General features: G+C 39.1%; 1 protein-coding gene across 5 annotated transcripts in view; it reads left to right on the top strand.

Moving 5' to 3' along the window:
* UBR1 (ubiquitin protein ligase E3 component n-recognin 1) overlaps positions 1-27,561 on the top strand; it is a 693,945-nt gene that overhangs the window by 58,983 nt on the left and 607,401 nt on the right. For all 5 annotated transcript variants that reach the window (XM_053697798.1, XM_053697801.1, XM_053697800.1 and 2 more), the window contains exon 2: positions 22,315-22,571. In XM_053697798.1, coding sequence (XP_053553773.1) covers positions 22,315-22,571 — 257 coding nt within the window. The remainder of the gene's footprint in view (positions 1-22,314; positions 22,572-27,561) is intronic.

Below are 27,561 nucleotides of genomic sequence, written 5' to 3'. Positions count from 1 at the left end.
CGAAACCAGTTTCGAAGAAGGAACGTTTGTTGCACAATTTGGATGTTGTTCGCGCTCTAAAATTCTATTTAGATGCTACAAAGGATTTTAGACAAACATCTTCCTTGTTTGTTGTTTATTCTGGTAAAAGGAGAGGTCATAAAGCAACTTCTACCTCTCTCTCTTTTTGGATTAAAAGCATCATCAGATTGCTTATGTGACTGCCGGACCGGCAGCCTCCTAGAAGAATCACAGCTCATTCCACTAGGGGCTGTGGCTTCTCACATGGGGCCTTCAAGAACGAGGCTTCTGTTGATCAGATATGTAGGGCAGCGACTTGGTCTTCACTGCACACTTTTACCAAATTTTACAAGTTTGATACTTTTGCTTCTTCTGAGGCTATTTTTGGGAGAAAGGTTTTGCAAGCCGTGGTGCCTTCCATTTAGGGTGACCTGATTTGCTCCCTCCCTTCATCCGTGTCCTAAAGCTTTGGTATTGGTTCCCACAAGTAAGGATGACGCCGTGGACTCGGACACACCTATGTTGGAGAAAACAGAATTTATGTTTACCTGATAAATTACTTTCCCCAACGTGTGTCCCGGCCCAACGGCCCGCCCTGGTTTTTTAATCAGGTCTGATAATTTATTTTCTTTAACTACAGTCACCACGGTATCATATGGTTTCCCTATGCAAATATTCCTCCTTAACGTCGGTCGAATGACTGGGGTAGGCGGAGCCTAGGAGGGATCATGTGACCAGCTTTGCTGGGCTCTTTGCCATTTCCTGTTGGGGAAGAGAATATCCCACAAGTAAGGATGACGCCGTGGGACCGGACACACCGTTGGAGAAAGTAATTTATCAGGGTAAACATAAATTCTGTTTTTTGTTGTTTACTATCCCTAACATTTTAAAGGATAAAATCAGTTAAACTGACAACATTTTAAGTAAGTTTAACTGATTTCATACTTTAAAATGTTAAAATCGAATTCTGATTATCCTAGCTTTGTGAAGAAATAATCTAGATTTTATTAAGGAGACAGAGACGATTATTTGCATAAGCCTTTTCATTTACTGCTCAACAGCCATTCAAAGTAACAATAAATAATTTAAATATTTAACATAGAAAGTACAGAATGAATATAGTGACCAATGAATACAACTCTGGATGGTGTGATCTAAAGCAGACCAATCAGAAAAGTTAATTCTGTTACAAACTGTCCACATAGTATCCCAACTGCCTCTTTTGAACTTTGGTGCTCGAAAAATAAGAAGTTGTTATAGTTTTCACATATATGTCCATAAACTGAGACAAAAAAATCATAAGTAAGAAAAAGTAGAGAAAAAAACTTGTAAACACAGTCCATCAGATTTAACTTGAAAAGGATGGAATCCTGTAGAGCTGGAAAAAAAAATCACAACCTGAATCTTGATCTCGAAGATTTATCACTTGGATGAATCAGAAGTTTAGAATCCTGAAGAAAAGGGACTGGAGCTGAAAATATATATAAATTATCAAAATCTTAACATACAAACATGGTAAGGGTATAGAGAGGGAAAATAATCGTCTGTCTCCTTAATAAAATATAATTATTCCTTCACAAAGCTAGGATAATCAGATTTTATTACAAGGACAAGACTCATATTTTGTAAGTTTTTTAAAGCTAAAACATATATAAATAGAAATCTAATAAACATTTAGGCTATAGGTTTTAAAATAAAATTGTCTAAATACTGAATCTAAGGACCAGTCTGCAGCATTTAAAATTTCTTGAAGAGAGGCTGATTTTCAAAAAGTCTTAGAAGCAGCAGCTTCCTCTAATGGAATGAGAAGAAAAAGATTGATCAATACCTGCTTCATTCATAACCCATTTAATCATTCTACTAATGGAAGTAGAAGAAACAGGAAGGTGAGGAGGAGAAAAAAGAAATTAAAAGTTGATTAGAAGAAGGAGAATGTCTAAAAGAAATAGTAAGTTTTTCGTATTCTTTGAGACAAAGAACAACACACAAAAAGGGACGATCCAGAAAAATAAAGGATAAACGATAGAAGACTGATTAGTTCTTCTGGAAATATTAAAAATAACACTTGAGGTGAAAACATTTTAGAGGAAAAATCAATAGCCTTTACAACAGAAACCCTTCTACAAGATAACAAAGGAGAGGTTTGCAATTTTGCAAGAAAGTTGTTTAAGAGAAAGGGGATTCGTTAGAAAGGCCAGGATTGAAAAACAGAAAATATTAAATGGAACTTCCCAGAAATAGGAATATTTAGCAAAAGGAAGGTCTCTTAAGTTTAATAGATTTTATAAGTCTAGAAATTGAAATATGCTGAACTTTAGGAGAATTATTAATCAATTCATGTCCTGCAGATCTAGCCGATCTATAAACATTAATAGAACTATAAGCTAAACCTGCATCAAATAAAGAAGTTTAAAAGTTTAAAATTTCATTTAATGGAGCTGAAAAGGGATCCAAAAGTCCTTTGATGACACCAGCTAGACCATTTAGACCAGGAGGATAAGTAACATTTCGTAGTACCCTGGAACCCAGGAGTCTTATAATAATGATTTAGCTGATGAAGAAAGACCTTCGGAAGCCCAGGATCCCCTGAAATTGTCAATTGTCAATGCAATAAGTTTGGGGAGAACCTTGAAGTACTAGGTCATGAAAATCTCTGTTTAGATCTGATAGGAGGTAAGGAACAAGAGAAAAAAGAACTGGCAATTGAATTGACATTTCCATTGGAGATGGGTACAAGACTGGGCCGGCCAAAAGCGTGATATCAGAAGAAGGGAAATCTTGTTACTCCTGACGACATTCAAAACTCGAGGAATCATCGAGAAAGGTGGAAAGGGCATCAGCTCCCTGAAGTTAGCCAAATTTGGAGAAAAGCTTCCATTGCTAGAGCCTCGGGATCCGGATGCCAGCTGTAAAAGGGAAGAATCTGATAATTCAGACAAGATGCAAATCTATCAAGAAAGGGACCTCTGATAATTTGTGATTTATTGGAAAAGAACTGGATGTAATCTCTCTTCGCTTTAGTACTGATATATAACGGGAATCTGCTGCAGTTTTGGAGAGACCCTGAATAAAGTTTGCTTGAAAGAAATGTTGTTCTGAAGACATTGATGAATAAAATTCTTGTTGATATCTGATAGTTGTTTGGAATGAGTTCCATCCAGACGATTCAGATATCGAACTGCCGAAATATTGTCCATCCGTAAAAGAATGGAAACAGGGGGAATTCTGTTTTGAAGCTTTTTATTGCAAAAGATCCTGCAATCAATCTCAAGACAGTTTATGCAATCAATCTCAGACAGTTTATGTGTAACTTGCGTTCTAAAATTGGACCATTTGCCCCCAGTTATTTGAGAATCGCATCCGGCACCCCAGCCTGAATTGCTTTCATCCGATTCTCTTATGATATCCGGTGCCTTTCCAAATCTAGCTTTGCCATTCCAGGCTTCTATATTGGAAAGCCACCAGGCCAATTTGAGTCTGGCTTCTCCCGATAAGAAATTCTGTGAAAATAAGAGATTTTTAATCTCTGTAAAGCTCTATAATGTAATGGGGGCTGTACATATTGCTTGAATTGAGGAAGATAGAAGTCCACAATTCTCGCAAGAGTCCTAACAGGAAAAAAAAAAATTATTTAAAAGATGAGAAATTTCTAATTTTATCTTTTTTATTTTCTTGAAGGGTAGATAAGGTAGTGTCTATTAGAAAACCTAGAAAAATCAGTTTCTGAGAAGGCATAATAACAGATTTTCTTGTAATTGATAAGAAAACCTAGATTCTTAAAAATATTTATAGACATTTTTAAATGTGATAAAAGAAGAGAAGGATCCTGGTTCATAAGAAGTATGTTGTCTAATATATGATCAGACAAATACCTCTTAGTCTCAACCAAGCTACAACTGGTTTTACATTTTTGTGAAAGCCCAAGCGGCAGAGGACAGGCCAAAGGGGAGACGAGTAAACTGCCAGATATAATTTTTTCCAAACAAATCGTAGACATTTGCGATGAGAGGGATGAAATAGGGACTGTTAAATAAGCATCTGTTAAATCCAGTTTTACAAACCACTCTTTGTCCTTAAGACAATCTCTCAGAAGATTAATTCCTTTCATCTTGAAATGATTGTAAGAAAGGAAGGCATTCAGATTCCTCAGATTTATCACAGGACAGAGAGATCCTTCTTTCTTTTTTACAAAGAACATGTTGCTGAGAAAATATTCTATTATATCTGGGGCTGGTTCTATAGCCTGTTTTAGAAGAAGATTCAAAATTTCTTGATCTTACAGATCTGAGTCTGTTTTTGAAAAAAAATAATAGGATCTAGAAGAAGACCTGAAACAGTCTGAATAACCCAAGAGTCTGATGTAATTTAAGCCCAGTTCTTTATAAAAAGGGACAATCTTCCTTTTGTGGGAAAATTTTTATGTTGTGTGAAAGTGTGTGAATGGTCTAGGACGGGACCTTGATCTTGAAAATCTAGGAATCCACAAAACGTTGTCTTGAGGGAAAGAAATTTGTGAGGGAAGGGTTTGAAGGTGGGAATTGTTAAAATTGAGGTCTATTACTGAAAAAGGGGCGACCAGGAAAGCGACCTCTTCCTTTCCAGCCCAGTCAAAAACACGATTAGATTGGTTATAAAATATTTTCTTTGTAGAAGTTTTAACCTTATTATTATTATAGGTTATTTGTAGAGCGCCAACAGATTCTGCAGCGCTAACCTTATTCAAGGAATTATAAGTGTTAACATATGAGTTAAAGGGACAGTAAACCTTAAAAAATAATGTTATATAATTCTGCACATAGTGCAGAATTATATAACATTATTTAGGTGCTATAGCCATAAAACCCTTTTTACCTTTTAAAATGTAAAAATGACAGCGCTTTTACAGACCCGCTCTCTGCTGAGCGGGTCTGTAATATTTAGTCAGCGCATCGGGGCCAGCTGTATAGTCACAGCCCGGCCCGACCGCGCCATAGCACTAAGTTCAGCTCGCTCCTGTGACAGGAGCGAGCTGCACTTAGTCTTATGGCGCGATCGGGCCGGGCTGTGACTATACAGCTGGCCCGATGCGCTGACTAAATATTACAGACCCGCTCAGCAGAAAGCGGGTCTGTAAAAGCGCTGTCATTTTTACATTTTAAAAGGTAAAAAAGGGTTTTATGGCTATAGCACCTAAATAATGTTATATAATTCTGCACTATGTGCAGAATTATAGAACATTATTTTTAAGGTTTACTGTCCCTTTAAGTTATTTTAAACCCAAATCTCCAAAAAGTAAACCCTTAGCCTGAGGGACCCATTTCCATAGGGGCAAAGTCAGATATCTTGGGGTCTATTTCTTCTGTTATGTGTGATCAGTCCACGGGTCATCATTACTTCTGGGATATAACTCCTCCCCAACAGGAAATGCAAGAGGATTCACCCAGCAGAGCTGCATATAGCTCCTCCCCTCTACGTCAGTCCCAGTCATTCTCTTGCACCCAACGACTAGATAGGATGTGTGAGAGGACTATGGTGATTATACTTAGTTTTTATGACTTCAATCAAAAGTTTGTTATTTTACAATAGCACCGGAGCGTGTTATTACTTCTCTGGCAGAGTTTGAGGAAGATCTGCCAGAGTTTTTTACTATGATTTTAACCGGAGTAGTTAAGATCATATTGCTGTTCTCGGCCATCTGAGGGAGGTAAAAGCTTCAGATCAGGGGACAGCGGGCAGTTTGGAATCTGCATTGAGGTATGTAGCAGTTTTTATTTTCTGAATGGAATTGATGAGAAAATCCTGCCATAATCCGTTATAATGACATGTATGTATACACTTCAGTATTCTGGGGATGGTATTTCACCGGAACTACTCTGTTAAAAGTCACTAATTCTTTTAATAAGTATTTATCATGTTAAACGTTTTTGCTGGAATGTAGAATCGTTTACATTTCTGAGGTACTGAGTGAATAAATATTTGGGGCATTATTTTCCACTTGGCAGTTGTTTGGTTTTAATTGTGACAGTTTCGTTTCTCTTCACTGCTGTGTGTGAGGGGAGGGGCCCGTTTTTGGCGCTCTTTGCTACGCATCAAAAAATTCCAGTCAGTTACTCTTATATTTCCTGCATGATCCCGGTTCATCTCTGACAGATCTCAGGGGTCTTCAAACTTCTTTGGAGGGAGGTAGATTCTCTCAGCAGAGCTGTGAGAATTTTATATTGACTGTGAATAAAAACGTTGCTCTGTAATTTTTATGTCAAATTTAATTATTGTTATTTTCTAATGGGAACAAACCTTTGCTAAAAGTTGTGTTGTTTTAAAGTTTGATGCTATAACTGTTTTTCAGTTCATTATTTCAACTGTCATTTAATCGTTTAGTACCTCTTTGAGGCACAGTACGTTTTTGCTAAAAAAGATTATAACCAAGTTGCAAGTTTATTGCTAGTGTGTTAAACATGTCTGACTCAGAGGAAGATATCTGTGTCATTTGTTCCAATGCCAAGGTGGAGCCCAATAGAAATTTATGTACTAACTGTATTGATGCTACTTTAAATAAAAGTCAATCTGTACAATTTGAAACAAATTTCACCAAACAGCGAGGGGAGAGTTATGCCGACTAACTCGCCTCACGCGGCAGTACCTGCATCTCCCGCCCGGGAGGTGCGTGATATTATGGCGCCTAGTACATCTGGGCGGCCATTACAGATAACATTACAAGATATGGCTACTGTTATGACTGAAGTTTTGTCTAAATTACCAGAACTAAGAGGCAAGCGTGATCACTCTGGGGTGAGAACAGAGTGCGCTGACAATACTAGGGCCATGTCTGATACTGCGTCACAGCTTGCAGAGCATGAGGACGGAGAGCTTCATTCTGTAGGTGACGGTTCTGATCCAAACAGATTGGATTCAGATATTTCAAATTTTAAATTTAAATTGGAGAACCTCCGTGTATACTAGGGGAGGTCTTAGCAGCTCTCAATGATTGTAACACCGTTGCAATACCAGAGAAACTGTGTAGGTTGGATAAATACTTTGCGGTACCCGAGGCGAGTACTGACGTTTTTCCTATACCTAAGAGACTAACTGAAATTGTTACTAAGGAGTGGGATAGACCCGGTGTGCCGTTCTCACCCCCTCCAATATTTAGAAAGATGTTTCCAATAGACACCACCACTCGGGACTTATGGCAAACGGTCCCTAAGGTGGAGGGAGCAGTTTCTACTTTAGCTAAGCGTACCACTATCCCGGTGGAGGATAGCTGTGCTTTTTCAGATCCAATGGATAAAAAATTAGAGGGTTACCTTAAGAAAATGTTTGTTCAACAAGGTTTTATATTGCAACCCCTTGCATGTATCGCGCCGATTACGGGCTGCGGCAGCATTTTGGATTGAGTCCTCTGGAAGAGAACCTTAGTTCATCTACGCTAGACGACATTACGGACAGGCTTAGAGTCCTTAAACTAGCTAATTCATTCATTTCGGAGGCCGTAGTACATTTAACCAAACTTACGGCTAAGAACTCAGGATTCGCCATACAGGCACGTAGGGCGCTGTGGCTAAAATCCTGGTCAGCTGATGTTTACTTCTAAGTCCAAATTACTTAATATACCTTTCAAGGGGCAGTCTTTATTTGGGCCCGGTTTGAAAGAAATTATCGCTGACATTACAGGAGGTAAGGGCCACGCCCTACCTCAAGACAAAGCCAAAGCTAAGGCTAGACAGTCTAATTTTCGTCCCTTTCGGAATTTCAAAACAGGAGCAGCATCAACCTCCACTGCACCAAAACAGGAGGGAGCTGTTGCTCGTTACAGGCAAGGCTGGAAGCCTAACCAGTCCCTGGAACAAGAGCAAGCAGGCCAGGAAACCTGCTGCTGCCCCAAAGACAGCATGAACCGAGAGCCCCCGATCCGGGACCGGATCTAGTGGGGGGCAGACTTTCTCTCTTCGCCCAGGCCTGGGCAAGAGATGTTCAGGATCCCTGGGCGCTAGAGATCATATCTCAGGGATACCTTCTAGACTTCAAATTATCTCCCCCAAGAGGGAGATTTCATCTGTCAAGGTTGTCAACAAACCAGATAAAGAAAGAAGCGTTTCTACGCTGTGTACAAGATCTGTTATTAATGGGAGTGATCCATCCGGTGCCGCGGTCGGAACAAGGACAAGGGTTCTACTCAAACCTGTTTGTGGTTCCCAAAAAAGAGGGAACTTTCAGGCCAATCTTAGATTTAAAGATTCTAAACAAATTCCTAAGAGTTCCATCGTTCAAAATGGAAACTATTCGGACAATCTTACCCATGATCCAAAAGGGTCAGTACATGACCACAGTGGATTTAAAAGATGCTTACCTTCACATACCGATTCACAAAGATCATCACTGGTATCTAAGGTTTGCCTTCTTAGACAGGCACTACCAGTTTGTAGCTCTTCCATTCGGATTGGCTACGGCTCCAAGAATCTTCACAAAGGTTCTGGGTGCCCTTCTGGCGGTACTAAGACCGCGAGGGATTTCGGTAGCTCCGTACCTAGACGACATTCTAATACAAGCTTCAAGCTTTCAAACTGCCAAGTCTCATACAGAGTTAGTTCTGGCATTTCTAAGGTCGCATGGATGGAAAGTGAACGAAAAGAAGAGTTCTCTTTTTCCTCTCACAAGAGTTCCATTCTTGGGGACTCTTATAGATTCTGTAGAAATGAAGATTTACCTGACAGAAGACAGGTTAACAAAGCTTCAAAATGCATGCCGTGTCCTTCATTCCATTCAACACCCGTCAGTAGCTCAATGCATGGAGGTGATCGGCTTAATGGTAGCGGCAATGGACATAGTACCTTTGCACGCCTACACCTCAGACCGCTGCAATTGTGCATGCTAAGTCAGTGGAATGGGGATTACTCAGATTTGTCCCCTACTCTGAATCTGAATCAAGAGACCAGAAATTCTCTTCTATGGTGGCTTTATCGGCCACACCTGTCCAGGGGGATGCCGTTCAGCAGGCCAGACTGGACAATTGTAACAACAGACGCCAGCCTACTAGGTTGGGGCGCTGTCTGGAATTCTCTGAAGGCTCAGGGACTATGGAATCAGGAGGAGAGTCTCCTTCCAATAAACATCCTGGAATTGAGAGCAGTTCTCAATGCCCTTCTGGCTTGGCCCCAATTAACAACTCGGGGGTTCATCAGGTTTCAGTCGGACAACATCACGACTGTAGCTTACATCAACCATCAGGGAGGGACAAGAAGCTCCCTAGCAATGATGGAAGTATCAAAGATAATTCGCTGGGCAGAGTCTCACTCTTGCCACCTGTCAGCAATCCACATCCCGGGAGTGGAGAACTGGGAGGCGGATTTCTTGAGTCGCCAGACTTTTCATCCGGGGGAGTGGGAACTTCATCCGGAGGTCTTTGCCCAAATACTTCGACGTTGGGGCAAACCAGAGATAGATCTCATGGCGTCTCGCCAGAACGCCAAACTTCCTCTCTACGGGTCCAGATCCAGGGATCCGGGAGCGGTTCTGATAGATGCTTTGACAGCACCTTGGAACTTCGGGATGGCTTATGTGTTTCCACCCTTCCCGCTGCTTCCTCGATTGATTGCCAAAATCAAACAGGAGAGAGCATCAGTGATTCTAATAGCGCCTGCATGGCCACGCAGGACTTGGTATGCAGATCTAGTGGACATGTCATCCTGTCCGCCTTGGTCTCTACCTCTAAGACAGGACCTTCTGATACAGGGTCCATTCAAACATCAAAATCTAACTTCTCTGAAGCTGACTGCTTGGAAATTGAACGCTTGATTTTATCAAAACGGGGTTTTTCTGAGTCGGTTATTGATACCCTGATACAGGCTAGGAAGCCTGTTACCAGAAGGATTTACCATAAAATATGGCGTAAATACCTATACTGGTGCGAATCCAAAGGTTACTCCTGGAGTAAGGTTAGGATCGCTAGGATATTGTCCTTTCTACAAGAAGGTTTAGAAAAGGGTTTATCAGCTAGTTCATTAAGGGGACAGATTTCAGCTCTGTCCATCTTGTTACACAGGCGTCTGTCAGAAAATCCTGACGTCCAGGCCTTTTGTCAGGCTTTAGCTAGGATCAAGCCTGTGTTTAAAGCTGTTGCTCCGCCATGGAGTTTAAACTTAGTTCTTAACGTTTTACAGGGTGTTCCGTTTGAACCCCTTCATTCCATTGATATAAAATTGTTATCTTGGAAAGTTCTGTTTTTAATGGCTATTTCCTCGGCTCGAAGAGTCTCTGAGTTATCAGCCTTACATTGTGATTCTCCTTATCTGATTTTTCACTCAGACAAGGTAGTTCTGCGTACTAAACCTGGGTTCTTACCTAAGGTAGTCACTAACAGGAATATCAATCAAGAGATTGTTGTTCCATCCTTGTGTCCAAATCCTTCTTCAAAGAAGGAACGTCTTCTACACAATCTGGATGTAGTTCGTGCCCTCAAGTTCTACTTGCAGGCAACTAAAGATTTTCGCCAAACTTCTTCCCTGTTTGTCGTTTATTCTGGACAGAGGAGAGGTCAAAAAGCTTCTGCTATCTCTCTCTCTTTTTGGCTTCGTAGCATAATACGTTTAGCCTATGAGACTGCTGGACAGCAGCCTCCTGAAAGAATTACAGCTCACTCCACTAGAGCTGTGGCTTCCACTTGGGCCTTTAAGAATGAGGCCTCTGTTGAACAGATTTGCAAGGCTGCAACTTGGTCTTCGCTTCATACTTTTTCCAAATTTTACAAATTTGACACTTTTGCTTCTTCGGAGGCTATTTTTGGGAGAAAGGTTCTTCAGGCAGTGGTTCCTTCTGTATAATGAGCCTGCCTATCCCTCCCGTCATCCGTGTACTTTTGCTTTGGTATTGGTATCCCAGAAGTAATGATGACCCGTGGACTGATCACACATAACAGAAGAAAACATAATTTATGCTTACCTGATAAATTCCTTTCTTCTGTTGTGTGATCAGTCCACGGCCCGCCCTGTTTTAAGGCAGGTAAATATCTTTTAAATTATACTCCAGTCACCACTTCACCCTTGGTTACTCCTTTCTCGTTGATTCTTGGTCGAATGACTGGGACTGACGTAGAGGGGAGGAGCTATATGCAGCTCTGCTGGGTGAATCCTCTTGCATTTCCTGTTGGGGAGGAGTTATATCCCAGAAGTAATGATGACCCGTGGACTGATCACACAACAGAAGAAAGGAATTTATCAGGTAAGCATAAATTATGTTTTTTCTGAAAATTATTCTCCTACGTTGAGTGGAGAGTGCAGTGTTTGCATCTCACAATAAATAAACGGACCTTTGAATCCATTCTCTTACAATATAAAGATCCAACATTGTTTTTATTAACAATTGCCTCTTTTTAATTAATTCAAAAACCTTTGTAATTGGACCCAAAGTATCTAAATATCTTAGTCGGCATGCCTTTAAGAACCTGTCAGGGCCTTTTTTAAGATTAAAACTCTTATTCCTCACAAATTTAATTATATTTGCATCAATTTCAGCAGTAATAGATGTTTTGCCAGGTAAATCTGGTCGAGGGCACTCTGCTTTAAAGGGACAGTCTACACCAGAATTTTTATTGTTTTAAAAGATAGATAATCCCTTTATTACCCATTCCCCAGTTTTGCATAACCTACACAGTTATAATAATATACTTGTAACCTTTGTGATTATCTTGTATCTAAGCCTCTGCAAACTGCCCCTTTTTTCAGTTCTTTTGACAGACTTGCAGTCTAGCCAGTCAGTGCCTGCCCCCAGATAATTCACGTGCACGAACACAGTGTTATCTATATGAAATACGTGAACTAACACCCTCTAGTGGTGAAAAACTGTTAAAATGCAATCTGAAAAGAGGTGGGCTTCAAGGTCTAAGAAATTAGCATATGAACTTCCTAGGTTAAGCTTTCAACTAAGAATACCAAAAGAACAAAGCAAAATTGGTGATAAAAGTAAATTGGAAAATTGTTTAAAATTACATGCTCTATCTGAATCATGAAAGTTTATTTTGGCCTAGACTGTCCCTTTAAGGGTAGATCTCGCCTTATTATAAAGAGATTTTCTCATGTAATGGTCTAGAAACTTAGCTACCCTCTTAGAGGGTCTCCAGTTAGAAGAACGAGGGTGTTGAAGATCTTCTGGATCTAAATATTCAACTCCCTCATTATCAACAAGTTTAACTTTGGAGTTTTTATCAGATTTCTTAACTTTTTTTAAAGTTTTTTTTTTTGTAACACTAGGAGAATAATTAGAGGAAGAATTATCAGAACATTCTGGAGTATAAATAGAAAATTAATGTCCGTATCCATATTGGAGTCCAAAAACTCAGATGTAGAGACTTGGGGGCCGATTTATCAATCTCTGTATGGAGCTTGATGCCCTGTGTTTCTGGTGAGCCTTCAGGCTCGCCAGAAACACAAGTTATTTAAGCAACGGTCTAAAGACTGCTGCTCCATAACCTGTCCGCCTGCTGTGAGGCGGCGGACAGACATCGCTGGAAATCAACCCGATCCATTACGATCGGGTTGATTGACACCCCCTGCTAGCGGCCGATTGGCCGCAAAACTGCAGGGGGCAGTATTGCACCAGCAGTTCACCAGAACTGCTGGTGCAATGATAAATGCTGAGAGCGTATGCTGTCGGCATTTATCGATGTGCAGCGGACATGATCTGTAATATAGGATCATGTCATCTCGCAAGTTCTTAAATAGGCCCCTAGGTCTACCTTTCTCTAGGCAGCACGTTTTTAGGAGCAATAATCTCAGACTCTGAATCTGAAGTTAAATTAATTAAATTTTGAGACTTAAGTCTTTTTTGTCTGAACTGCGCAGACTAGAAGCTCCAATTCCAAAATTTTCTTTTGTGAAGCCTTTCTGGGTGATCCAGAATTTTTATTGATAGATTTAATAACTGTCTGAAATTGATGTCTCAAATCTTTTATAGAGTTATCTATCATATGTTTAACTGACTCTAAAGATAAGGAATGAGAGCCTTCCTAAGACATTTTATAATTAAATTATTATTAAATAAATTTATTGACTAAAATGGGCAAAAAGTAAATAAAATTTAAAATTGATTTAAAAGTATATAAATAACAACAATCAAATTTTAAATTATTTAATTTGAGGTAAAGATAAAAGAAAACAACAATCAAATATATATAATAGCCTAAACTAAAATAACCCAAGAAATGAGAATCAAAGTAAACCAGTAGCGATGTTAAATTAGACCTACTAAAGTAAGTGACAAGTATCAAGGTTTTGTGAGTGGGAGTGAATATCTGAGGAGAAAAAATGTGCGGGAATGACGTTGCATCAGGCAGAGAGAAAAAAAAGCTTACCATGTCACAAAATGGGGGCGTGGTCACAAGACCAAATACCGTAAATGTCGGATGGAAAAAGAAAAGAAAGCCGACAGAGAAAACACTTAAGAACATAGCGGTAAGACTTGGGGAAGACAGGATAGAAGGTAGAAGAACCGGAAAACGGGAGATAAAGGAAGCAAAAAACTAAGAAAAGAAAATAATAATACCTTTCTGCAAGCTAAATATAAATATGAAAATAAAATAACTAAACAGAAGATAGTGTAAAAAGAAAATAATAAATAGAAAATCAACGTTTAATATCAGAAATATAAATCTATCAAATTGAGCTCACAATAATATAGTTATCTTATGAGCGGCAAAGTGAAAAGAGGCAGTTGTGATACTATGTGGACAGTTTGTAACAGAATTAACTTTTCTGATTGGTCTGCTTTAGATCACACCATCCAGGGTTGTATTTCATTGGTCACTATATTAATTTCTGTTCTTTCTATGTTAAATATTTAAATTATTTATTGTTCCATTGAATGGCTGTTGAGCAGTAAAGGAAAAGGCTTATGCAAAATATGAGTCTCTGGCCTTGTAATAAAATCTGTATATGCCTTGCTAGACTAGACTGACTGCTCTAGTGTAGACCGCAGATTAGGCCGTATACTGCACACTATAGTAGCACCCTGAAATTATAATGATAGTAATGTTTATGTTACTTAGGGGTCGATTATATAAACTTCACCAGATCAGATGTGGTTTTTCATGCCGTCCTGGTGGAATTATCTTTAGAAATGCCAGTCCCGAGTTGTGAGAGGTCTCCTGTTGAAATTAATGAAGCTCGCTGGATTTGCTGTGTAGGGCAAAGTTAGCAGGGAGGGCACTTTAAAAATAAAATCCTTCTAGCAAAATAAATCCCATTACTCTGCTTTCTGTATATAGCATCTTACAATCGCCTATATTTTCGTATGCTTGTGGTTTTCTATTAGGTTATTTAGTATTTTGACTGTATTTTGTAGTATTTTGAGTTTTTTGTGAGAGAGAACTGTAGGGTGGAAATGTTTAGAGAATTACACTGGGATTTGAGAGAAAATTTCATACATGCCTATGGAAAGCCCGTGTTTAGCCCATTTAAAAAACAAACAAAAAAAAAAAACAATTATGATTTGTATTTTGTATTTTATAAGTACGAATTTCTATGTGTGTTTTGCACATCCAGTGTACTTAAATTACAATTTAATTTAATACGATTTATTCCTGTATAATTTACATACAAATTTAAAGTTTTTGATCAAATTTATTTTTTTTGTTTAAGAAGGTTTAATTTTTTAAAAAAAATGTTTTTATTGAAGTTTTGCTTAAGTTACAACAAACAATGAAAGTCATATTATAGATGTCAAGATTACAATGCAGTAAAATACTATATATACAAAATAGTTGGTTACGGGACTTGGGGCATGACAGATATTAGGAACCTCTGTTCTAACAATATTATCATATGAGTGGTTATTAGGCTGACCACTTATGGGTCTTCTAGCGGTTCTTGAAATGTATCTCTTGATAACCACATACAGAACTACTCTCAGAGGTTCATGAGTGACCATCATTATCATCAAAGATATTTAGATGTGAACTAGTTGCAGCGGTAGTTCAATACTAGATGAATTTGTAATCGGTCAGCTTCAGATCCTTGAGTATAGGAGATGATAACATTTAAACAATAACAAGAATATGGCTATATACTTATACCAACAAGCTGCTAAAAACAGTTACATATAAAATATAACATGGCAATAAACAATAGTAAAGTGTGTATTTGTAGTAGATCTGAGGAAATTTATCAGCGGGTAAACACTGCTAGTAGTAGTGTAATTTAACTATACATTTTAAAATATAAGCCTGTCAAAAAAAGTATATAACAGTACTGCAATTGATGTAGCATCCTTATATACTTCAAGATATAGATAAAGTAAATGTTCTAAGGATTGTAGGAGCTAAACATCTGAACAGGTTTAATACTACTGGATATGCACTAACTGGCTGCACTTGAATATTTAAGAGGGGGAGCACAGATTTAATTGGATCTCCAAGATGAATGATGACAACTTAATCAATAGGCTTCTATATGTTCGTATAGTGGACGGATGTCCTCTGTGTTAGTAGGAGATCAGCATTTGAGCTACATAGTACAAGACAATAAGTGGTACCCCTGTGAAATTCAACAGAAGCTTCACATCTATGACAATATTATATCAGAGTGGTAATTTCATATAATAAGGGTACATTACCTATTATTAATAGGTAAATATTCTGATTATGATCAGTGTGGTCTTCTTAAACACGGTATCATTTGAGACATGAAATAAACTAGGGAAGGGTACAGAGAATAGGTATATTATATAAGTTCTCTATATCGGTATTTATCAAACTTGCAGGTTAACACTATAGCTAAAGACTAATTAGGGGGCTCCAAATGTCTCCCATACAAAAGTGGGAGGGTGAGATCTGGCTTTGTAGATATAGACTGTGTTCTCATAGAGGTGCTCAATTGTATAAACTAATATCTGTTTATGAATTTGTAACCCATGATTAGAAGGTCTGAAACGGCTGTCACGGGAGCACTTCTATTATGTGACATTAAATATCATAAGGAGAACATGTTTAGCTATTGTATATGTTACTGTCATATCACTACAGACATTAAGATACATCAAATGGTTTGTTAATGATTCTCAATCTATTCAGATGTTAGAACAAACAATAAACAGATGGGAGAAATTAACATGGACCAAAGTATAATCTTGTCTTAAACAGTCCAAAGTACCTGCTCCCCTTTGCACTATTAGTTTTGTGCCATACAGAGGCCTAGGTTGATTACGCTAGCTGTTGTGTAGTTTTAGCCAATGCCAGCTTTAGTATGAGGAGAAGGGTGATCTGTTGTGTGAGCTGATGGATGTGCTCGGATTTCACCCGTGGATTGGGCTTCAGTATGTCGCAATCTATAATCAGCCTCAACAATCTGTGTACTGTTAAGCGATCTGTTGGTCTGAGTAATGTTGGGATGATTATGAAGAGGCTCGGGAGCGTCCGGGACCAAGTCTGATATAAAGTGGGTGCAGGAAGCTGTTCAAAGGGTTCAGCATTCAGTTGTTCCATTAATCTCCATGTGCGGATCTCCTCCCATGTGTTATCTTCTCCAGCGTCCTACCGGGGGTCGGCTGCATCCCCCATAGTAGAGTCCCAGTGACAGGATGTTCGGTAATGTGCAGACATACCATTCTTCTCCTGTTTGCATGTGCATGTTTAGAAGGATATCCCTTTGCTGCTCTATGGATTCGGCATTTTCTTCCACTCCAGGTTCTAGTGTGTCTACCTCTGTACACATGCCGCACTAGCGAGATGAGGCTGTCGAATCTCTAGCACATTTTCTGCTCCAGGGCAATTGGTAAATCACGTACAGTCAGATCAGTTTCTTCCATGTCCAGAATTATAGGAAACTATAGCAGTACAGTAGTGGCTGCTTAACCTGGGAATCCAGGGGAGGGGCATGCTCAGTCGCTGCTCGGACACGCCCTCCAAATTAGATTTTTGGCCAACAATTTTGTTACGATTTTTGATGCACAGTACAATTTTTTTCTTGTGTTTTTTTGTGTGAATGGCTTAAAGCATAATGTGAAAAGGGACTGCATCAGGGGACTGTTTATTTTAACTTGCTCACCTTTTGTAACCAACTTTAAATATAATCATATACTTCAATCTATATTTTACTAATCGTTTATATATTAAGTTACTAAACGAATGGGCTAATAATGGGGGAGGTGGGATAATTGGATGGTTCAAAACTACCTTGTTTGGAATATTCACAGAACACTTTGTGTGACAAGGACAATAATTTATTATATTAACAGATGATAATGTACACAGTTTAAATAAGATATATACACAGTATTCAAACCTTGATACACAGGAGGTCTTCCAATCCTACCGCCCTGAAATATGTATATTTTACTAAATTCAGTAACATTTTTTTATATAGCAGATTGATTCTAGTTTATTTGTGTCAGAGGTGCAGTGTTTTTAAATTTGTTTTGCAGGGCAGCTCGATTGTTTGCCTTGTTTGCTTTGCCATTTTTATAAAAAGTAAAATCAATAAAAGTTACATTTTAATTTTCACTGATAACATATATATTCATAAGAGATCTCTTTCCCTTCTTTTGTGTGATATAAGCATGCTTTCTATTAAACCTAACTATGTGGGTGAACTTTATTTGTTCATTTAATTATTATGCTTCAAGCACAACTATTTGTATTGACCCAAGTACACATTTAATCAAGGTCTACAAAAAACAATTTTGCTATAACTTATTTTTCCTCTTTTTCTATTTTGGTTTAATAATGTTTTTGTATGATTTTTAAATTTACATATTTAATTGTACACTTTTGTAATGTATGCATCTCCTTCCCATATGAAAGTGCAGTATACGGCCCTTAGCAAGACACCCTGTTTTCAGGGTAGAAAGTGGCTTTATGTAATCCCACCAGGGGAATAGGAAAAGTGAGGATTTTTATAGAATCTCGCCAGCTCAGAGAGGTATAGGTAACTGGCCCCCTAGTTCTGATAGTCAATCATTAAGAAATCACCAATAAATTTTGTTTCAAAGGGACATGAAACCTAAAAAATTTTCGTTCATGATTCAGATAGAGCATACAATTTTAAACAACATTCCAATTTACTTCTATCTAATTTGCTTCATTCTTTAGGTATCCTTTATTGAAGAAATAGCAATGCACATGGACTAGCCAATAACATGAGGCATCTATGTGCAGCCACCAATCAGCAGCTACTGAGTCTATATAGATATGCTTTTCAACAAAAGATATCAAGAGAAAGAAGCAAATTAGATAATAGAAGTAAATTGGAAGGTTGTTTAAAAAGTCATGCTCTTTCTGAATCACGAAAGAAAAAACTTAGGTTTCATGTCCCTTTGTAATAAGAATACTTCAAATATAAATGTAAAGAGCATAAATCATATAAGCAACACAAATTCATGTGGGCTTGTTTCATTCTTATCAGTATTGTGGGATCCTTCACTGTGGTTCAGAGTAAATAAACCCACTTAAAGGGACATAATACTCATATGCTAAATCACTTGAAACTGATGCAGTATAACTGTAAAAAACTGACAGGAAAATATCACCTGAGCATCTCTATGTAAAAAAAGAAGATATTTTACCTCACAATTTCCTCAGCTCAGCAGAGTAAGTTCTGTGTAAAAAGTTATACTCGGCTGCTGCCCAGCTGCAAGTAAAAAAAAATAAAAAAAAAAATGAAGAAATGAACAGCAGCCAATCAGCATCAGCAGTGCTGAGGTCATGAACTCTTTTACTGTGATCTCATGGGATTTCACTTAACTCTCATGAGATTTCATTGTAAACTTCCTTAAAGGGGCACTAAACCCTAAAAAATGTTTAATTATTCAGATAGAGAATGCAAATTTAAACAATACAATTTATTTTTATTATTTATTTTGATTCATTTTTTAGATATTCTTAGTTGAAGATAAAGCAATGCACATGGGCGAGCCAATCACATGAGGCTTCTATGTGTGGGAGCCAATCAGCAGCTACTGAGCCTATCTAGATATGCTTTTCAGCAAAGAATATCAAGAGAATAAAACAAATGAGAAAATAGAAGTAAATTAGAAAGTTGGTTAAAATTGCATGCTCTTTCTAAATCATGAAAGAAAAAATGTGGGTTTCATGTCCCTTTAAGCTGAATAGGGAAATAAGATGAGAGTGCACGTAAGCTCGCTCCTTCTGCTGTCCCAGGACAGACATACTAATTTGCTGCTTAGAAGTCATTTACAATGGGATGTGGCTACTGAGAAACTTTTGAGGTAAAATATCTTTCTTTTTTACATAGAGATGCTCAGGTGATATTTTCTAGTCAGCTTTTTACAGCTATGCTGCGTCACTTTCAAGTGTTTAAACATTTGTGTATTATGGCCCTTTAAGTTACCCTTTGGTCCCTCTCTTGCTATTATCCTGACTTGTCTGTTTGGTCAGCTAAGCCTTCTATCTCCTCTGGACATGGTGTGGCATGCCCTTTTTATGTTGTCCTATTGTGCCACATTGTGTTTGAGTTTGTGTTTTAAGGAAAACTCTTAAAGGACCAGTAAACACAGTCGATTTACATAATCAACAAATGCAAGATAACAAGACAATGCAATAGCACTTAGTCTGAACTTCAAATGAGTTGTAGATTTTTTTTTCTAACAAGTTTAAAGTTATGTCTATTTCCACTCCCCTGTACCATGTGACAGCCATCAGACAATCACAAATGCATACATGTACCATGTGACAGCCATCAGACAATCACAAATGCATATATATATACGTTTATTCTGTGAATTCTTGCACATGCTCAGTAGGAGCTGGTGACTCAAAAAGTTTAAATATAAAAAGACTGCACATTTTGTTATGGAAGGAAATTGGAAAGTTGTTTAACCCTTTGAGTGCTAAGCACTTTCCCACCTGGGTTTTTTAATTTTACATTTTTTAAAATATTTTTTTTTAAACTTTTTTTTCTTTTCAGATCCCCAAGACTTATACTGTTGGAAAGGTTAGGCGATTACCTTTCCAACGGTGGGTCTTGGGGGTCTGTAGCTGCTTAGATGCCTGAGATACAGGCTTCTAAGCAGCATGCCCCCTTTCCCTATATTGTCCATTGTCTTTTTAAAATAAAGTTGCGCGGTGACGTCATCACGTCATTACGTGTGATGTCACCACGCAAAACGGAAAGCCCCGGCGATGCCTGTTACTCTACAGGCAAGATCGCCTGGGTAGGAGCGGGTGGGAGTCCCCAGATCTCCCTCAAGGTGGGAGAGTGCTAGCAACGGCTCTGAGCCGTCGTTAGTACCTGAGTGAGAAACTCTGCAACGGCTCAGAGCCGTCGTTAGCACTCAAGGGGTTAAAATTGCATGCTCTATCTGAATAATGAGTTTAATTTTGACTTGAGTGTCCCTTTAACTCCACTCCATCTGATAAGTGATAAGTGTAAGATTCACGTAAATTATAGGCTAACGGTAATTGCAGATTAATTTACATTTTTGTTAATAAGATAAGAATTAGCAGTCCCTCCCCTCCCTCCCGCAATGCTCTGCCCACCCGCCTCCCTCATTCCTTCCCTCACAACTCACGGGAGCCCCTCAAGCGATTGCAAACAGTGACACAGTGTCACTGTTTGCATCTGTGATGTACCTTCATATGGTAAAGGGAGCACTATCCGCACTCGTTACCATATGAAGGCAGATGCCTTCTGCCTCTGGCTGTGATCTTAGCTGTCAGAGCTGACACCCGAGACTGAAACACGAGTCAGAAGGTAGGATGTAGGTACAACATCAATAGGGAACGCTAGGCAAAGTACCCGGACTTATTACCTATGTTCTGGTGACATAAAGGGTTCCTTTGTAGTGGAAAAAATTACATGCACTAATTCTGATGGTCCTGAGCAGTAAACAGATGGAGAGCCAATCAGCAGCAGTCACGTGACTTTGCCAGTTATTGCTTGTGTTCAGATTGTGATATGCAGCTCCTGAGCAGGACACAGTAATTTAGTGCATAAATTACAGGCTTTAAAGAATTAGATCATGTAATTGTTGTACTACAATATCTCTTTATGGTGCTACAGATTATTGTTTGTAGAATGTGCTGATGCTTACAAACATTGCCTTGCATTTTAGTTCTGAATAATGCCCAATAAGTATATATTATTTAGTCAAGTACAGAAAATGTGCAGAAAGCAGGAGATAGGCAGCAAAGGGATCGGTCTGTATGCTTGGATTTTCTGCTACTGATCTTAACATTGTAAGAATACATATAGGTTCAGTAGCACAATAAGCGATAATCCAGAAATACATTTTCTTTAATATGTTCCTTTGCAAGTTGTATTACTGTGGAAGCGTTTAGTGTAGCCCTCCTTGTTTTTCTTGGGTATCTCAGGTTTAATGGATGTTTAGTGATTTGCAGAACAATACCCAGGAAAAGGTAGGAGCCAAATGTGAATTGAGATTGGTGAGATCATAGCTACTTAAGCTGGTACATGGCCAAGATCGACTTGTAGAGAAACACTTGCTATTAGTACTGTGTAACTGTTTTTTTTTTTTTTTTTTTTTTTTTTTTTTTTTTTTTACAGAAGGGAGCTTTGGTTCATGCAAGTTATCTAAAATGTGATCAGTTGTAGGAACTAAATAAGTACATCAGAGTGAATCTGTGTAAACTGATGTTCCTCTGAGTCATCTGGTTGCATTGCAAAAAGATTTGTAAAGAAAATTGTTTTAAAAGGCTTTTTAAACTGTTATTTTACCACCAAAATATGCATTGTTTTGCATTCCATTGGTGTTCCACTTGTATAGTCTCTTGCATACATGCGTTTTACTAACTGCTAGAAATGAGCTACGGTGCAGCAAATAGCAGGGTCAGATATCTACAGTATTCATTTTTTTCTTATTATAAGACTGTATAATACACTGTGTAATACAACCTGTAAAGTGCCTGTCAAAAACTGTAAGAAACCTTGTGCTATTTTTTTACAATAAACTTTTCAGGCATGTTTTAGCCAAGCACCTGTACCATTTTACCATGCAACTGTCATGGAGTCCTTAAATGAGGTATTTAATATCCAGTCTAATACATTTCACAGCTTTGCATGATAATGTTTTAATAGAAAGTAAACATAACTGGAAATTATTTATTTTGACTTGCAAGAATGTTTAATGTTTGAAATATTTGGAAATGCAGGCGCAGAGTCAGTCATGGTTGTTGCTTGGCTTCATCCCAGGGATATTTTTCTATCCCTTTTAAGAATCTTATGGTCAATGCCACAATTTGTCTGATTATTGTAAAGTTATATTGCAATAAGACTCCTATTATTTGTTGAAAGTATTGTTGCTGTTTATAACATAATTATGGTTGAATGTACATTTCAATGTTTTATTAATTAATTTATTAATTTATTTTATTAGAAACTAGACGTTGGAGGGAATTTTGTTTCCACTTTTCATCAGCACTTGGCAAAGTACGTTCCACTTATTTACACTGATGAAATGCAGCCTCTTTTGGAGAAGGAAGAGCAGTTGGCAGAGACGACCATCCTCACCCCACTTGAATGGTATCTGTTTGGAGAGGATCCTAAGGTGTTTGTGGAGAAGCTGCGGCAAAGTGAGGCCCCCCCGCTCTGTGGCAAAGTGTTTAGAGGAGGAGAGACCACCTATTCTTGCAGGTGAGCATGTTGTACCAGATGACACCATATGTACAACTTTTGTTTTTCTCTCACGCGCTCATGTTGAAGTAATTTTTAAGAACTGGTGGTATGTACTCTCCATAAGCATTTTTGGAGTTCGTAGAAACCTCCCATAAATGTTTGAAATTCAGTAAATTACCTTTATTCCATTAACTAAGTTATACGTTTTAGAAGCAAAACTATCAAAACTATCAACATATATTAGGAAGAATAAGCCTAAGGCTGTATCTTTTTGAAGCTTACCTTTTTTTTCTGTGAGCTATCTGATTGATGTTCTAAAGAAGGATAAATAAGTTTGTTCAGATTCTGATCTTTAAATATTTTTTTTAAGCTTTAAAGATTCTCAAAACAGAAACCTTGCAGTGAGCTATTCTCACACTAGAATAAGGCTCTTCATGATTTACAGTAGACCTGACGGATAAATACTTATGTTTCAATCCATCCAGAACTTTTCAAGCTCACCTGTTTTAAAGTAGAGTGCTAGCAAAATACAATGATGATGATTAGGAATGTCTCCCTTAAAAGAAAAGATAATTTGCAACCACCAGAGACTGTCTGGTTAAAAGACTTAATATAAAACGGTGTCCCTTTTTAAGATCAAACTGTTCCAGACTACAATATTTTTGAGAAAATGTTCTGGACTTAAATGTTCTTGAATAAGACCACCTTATGTTATCAACACAATCCCAATATGTTAGTCAATAATGCAACCACAAATGGAAGATATATCCAGCTCTTGTAAGCTTTAAATACCGCTGTAAATACCTTTTAAGCTCCTGTTATATTGTTCACCAGACCGCTACCTTATATCGTCTTCAGATGATTCTTCCAACCGTTAGTCACAGCTAGTAGTACCCACTGGTTCCGATGTGGCGTCTTCCTCTGCGTCTCTTTGGATTTCTCTGGAGCTGGTCACGTGACCTTCGATTTGCGGCTTAATTTGATCCCTTTCCTGTACAAGCTGGATATTCTCTGTTTCTTCTGTTAAGTGTGATCAGTCCACGGGTCATCATTACTTCTGGGATATTACTCCTCCCCAACAGGAAGTGCAAGAGGATTCACCCAGCAGAGCTGCATATAGCTCCTCCCCTCTACGTCACTCCCAGTCATTCTCTTGCACCCAACGACTAGATAGGATGTGTGAGAGGACTATGGTGATTATACTTAGTTTTATATCTTCAATCAAAAGTTTATTATTTTATAATAGCACCGGAGTGTGTTATTACCTCTCTGGCAGAGTTTGAAGAAGAATCTACCAGAGTTTTTTACTATGATTTTAGCCGGAGTAGTTAAGATCATATTGCTGTTTCTCGGCCATCTGAGGAGAGGTAAACTTCAGATCAGGGGACAGCGGGCAGATTAACCTGCAAAGAGGTATGTAGCAGCTTTTATTTTCTGACAATGGAATTGATGAGAAAATCCTGCCATACCGATATAATGTCATGTATGTATATTTTACACTTCTTCGTTTTCATTTTCTGAGGTACTGAGTGAATAAATGTTTGGGCACTATTTTTCCACTTGGCAGTTGCTTGATCTAATTTCTGACAGTTTCTGATCTCTCTCACTGTTGTGTGTGAGGGGGAGGGGCCGTTTTTTGGCGCTTTTGCTACGCATCAAAAAATTTCAGTCAGCAGCTCATTGTATTTCCTGCATGATCCGGTTCATCTCTACAGAACTCAGGGGTCTTCAAAACTTGTTTTGAGGGAGGTAATTCTCACAGCAGAGCTGTGAGATTGTAGTTGACTGTGATAAAAAAACGTTTATTCTGTAATTTTTTTTCTGCTATCAGAGTTAGTTGTCTTTTGCTAATGGGAACAAACCTTTGCTAAAGTTGTGTTGTTTACAAGGATTGATGCTATAACTGTTTCAGTTTATTAATTTTCAACTGTCATAAATCTTCTGTGCTTCTTATAGGCACAGTACGTTTTCATAATATTTTACTAGAATTGTATTCCAAGTTGCAAGTTTATTTGCTAGTGTGTTAAACATGTCTGATTCAGAGGAAGATACCTGTGTTATTTGTTCCAATGCCAAAGTGGAGCCCAATAGAAATTTATGTACTAACTGTATTGATGCTACTTTAAATAAAAGTCAATCTGTACAAATTGAACAAATTTCACCAAACAGCGAGGGGAGAGTTATGCCGACTAACTCTCCTCACGTGTCAGTACCTGCATCTCCCGCTCGGGAGGTGCGCGATATTGTGGCGCCCAGTACATCTGGGCGGCCATTACAGATAACATTACAAGATATGGCTACTGTTATGACTGAAGTTTTGGCTAGATTACCAGAACTAAGAGGCAAGCGTGATCACTCTGGGGTGAGAACAGAGTGCGCTGATAATACTAGGGCCATGTCAGATACTGCGTCACAACTTGCAGAACATGAGGACGGAGAGCTTCATTCTGCGGCTGACGGTTCTGATCCAAACAGATTGGATTCAGATATTTCAAATTTTAAATTTAAGCTGGAGAACCTCCGTGTATTACTAGGGGAGGTGTTAGCGGCTCTGAATGATTGTAACACAGTTGCAATACCAGAGAAAATGTGTAGGTTGGATAAATATTTTGCGGTACCAACGAGTACCGACGTTTTTCCTATACCTAAAAGACTAACTGAAATTATTACTAAAGAGTGGGATAGACCCGGTGTACCGTTCTCACCCCCTCCGATATTTAGAAAAATGTTTCCAATAGACGCCACCACACGGGACTTATGGCAGACGGTCCCTAAGGTGGAGGGAGCAGTTTCTACTTTAGCTAAGCGTACCACTATCCCGGTGGAGGATAGCTGTGCCTTTTCAGATCCAATGGATAAAAAGTTAGAGGGTTACCTTAAGAAAATGTTTGTTCAACAAGGTTTTATATTGCAACCCCTTGCATGCATTGCGCCGGTCACGGCTGCGGCGGCATTCTGGTTTGAGTCGCTGGAAGAGACCATTAATTCAGCTACTCTGGATGACATTACGGACAAGCTTAGAGTCCTTAAACTAGCTAATTCATTCATTTTGGAGGCCGTAGTACATTTAACTAAACTTACGGCTAAGAATTCAGGATTCGCCATTCAGGCACGCAGAGCACTGTGGCTAAAATCCTGGTCAGCTGATGTTACTTCTAAGTCTAAATTACTTAATATACCTTTTAAAGGGCAGACCTTATTTGGGCCTGGTTTGAAAGAAATTATCGCTGACATTACAGGAGGTAAAGGCCACGCCCTGCCTCAAGACAGGGCCAAACCTAAGGCCAGACAGTCTAATTTTCGTTCCTTTCGGAATTTCAAAGCAGGAGCAGCATCAACTTCCTCTGCTCCAAAACAAGAAGGATCTGTTGCTCGCTACAGACAAGGCTGGAGACCTAACCAGTCTTGGAACAAGGGCAAGCAGGCCAGGAAACCTGCTGCTGCCCCTAAAACAGCATGAATTGAGGGCCCCCGATCCGGGATCGGATCTAGTGGGGGGCAGACTTTCTCTCTTCGCCCAGGCTTGGGCAAGAGATGTCCAGGATCCCTGGGCGCTAGAGATAATATCTCAGGGATACCTTCTGGACTTCAAATACTCTCCTCCAAGAGAGAGATTTCATCTGTCAAGGTTGTCATCAAACCAAACAAAGAAAGAGGCGTTTCTACGCTGCGTACAAGAGCTTTTGTTAATGGGAGTAATCCATCCAGTTCCACGGTCGGAACAGGGACAAGGGTTTTACTCAAATCTGTTTGTGGTCCCCAAAAAAGAGGGAACTTTCAGACCAATCCTGGACTTAAAGATCCTAAACAAATTCCTAAGAGTTCCATCGTTCAAGATGGAGACTATTCGGACAATTTTACCCATGATCCAAAAGGGTCAGTACATGACCACAGTGGATTTAAAGGATGCTTACCTTCACATACCGATTCACAAAGATCATTACCGGTACCTAAGGTTTGCCTTCCTAGACAGGCATTACCAGTTTGTAGCTCTTCCATTCGGATTGGCTACAGCTCCAAGAATCTTCACAAAGGTTCTGGGTGCTCTTCTGGCGGTACTAAGACCGCGGGGAATCTCGGTAGCTCCGTACCTAGACGACATTCTGATACAAGCTTCAAGCTTTCAAACTGCCAAGTCTCATACAGAGTTAGTACTGGCATTTCTAAGGTCACATGGATGGAAGGTGAACGAAAAGAAAAGTTCATTCGTTCCACTCACAAGAGTTCCCTTTCTGGGGACTCTTATAGATTCTGTAGAAATGAAGATTTACCTGACAGAAGACAGGTTAACAAGACTTCAAAGTGCTTGCCGCACCCTTCATTCCATTCAACAACCGTCAGTGGCTCAATGCATGGAGGTAATCGGCTTGATGGTAGCGGCAATGGACATAGTACCCTTTGCACGCTTACACCTCAGACCACTGCAACTGTGCATGCTAAGTCAGTGGAATGGGGATTACTCAGACTTGTCCCCTTCTCTGAATCTGGATCAAGAGACCAGAAATTCTCTTCTATGGTGGCTTTCTCGGCCACATCTGTCCAGGGGGATGCCATTCAGCAGGCCAGACTGGACAATTGTAACAACCGACGCCAGCCTTCTAGGTTGGGGTGCCGTCTGGAATTCTCTGAAGGCTCAGGGACAATGGAGTCAGGAGGAGAGTCTCCTACCAATAAACATTCTGGAATTGAGAGCAGTTCTCAATGCCCTCCTGGCTTGGCCCCAGTTGATAACTCGGGGGTTCATCAGGTTTCAGTCGGACAACATCACGACTGTAGCTTACATCAACCATCAGGGAGGGACAAGAAGCTCCCTAGCAATGATGGAAGTAACAAAGATAATTCGCTGGGCAGAGTTTCACTCTTGCCACCTGTCAGCAATCCACATCCCGGGAGTGGAGAACTGGGAGGCGGATTTCTTAAGTCGTCAGACTTTTCATCCGGGGGAGTGGGAACTTCATCCGGAGGTCTTTGCCCAAATACTTCATCAGTGGGGCAAACCAGAGATAGA

The sequence above is a fragment of the Bombina bombina genome, chromosome 1, assembly GCF_027579735.1.
Source record: "Bombina bombina isolate aBomBom1 chromosome 1, aBomBom1.pri, whole genome shotgun sequence".
NCBI lineage: Eukaryota > Metazoa > Chordata > Amphibia > Anura > Bombinatoridae > Bombina > Bombina bombina.
This window is presented reverse-complemented; position numbering and strand designations above follow the sequence as displayed.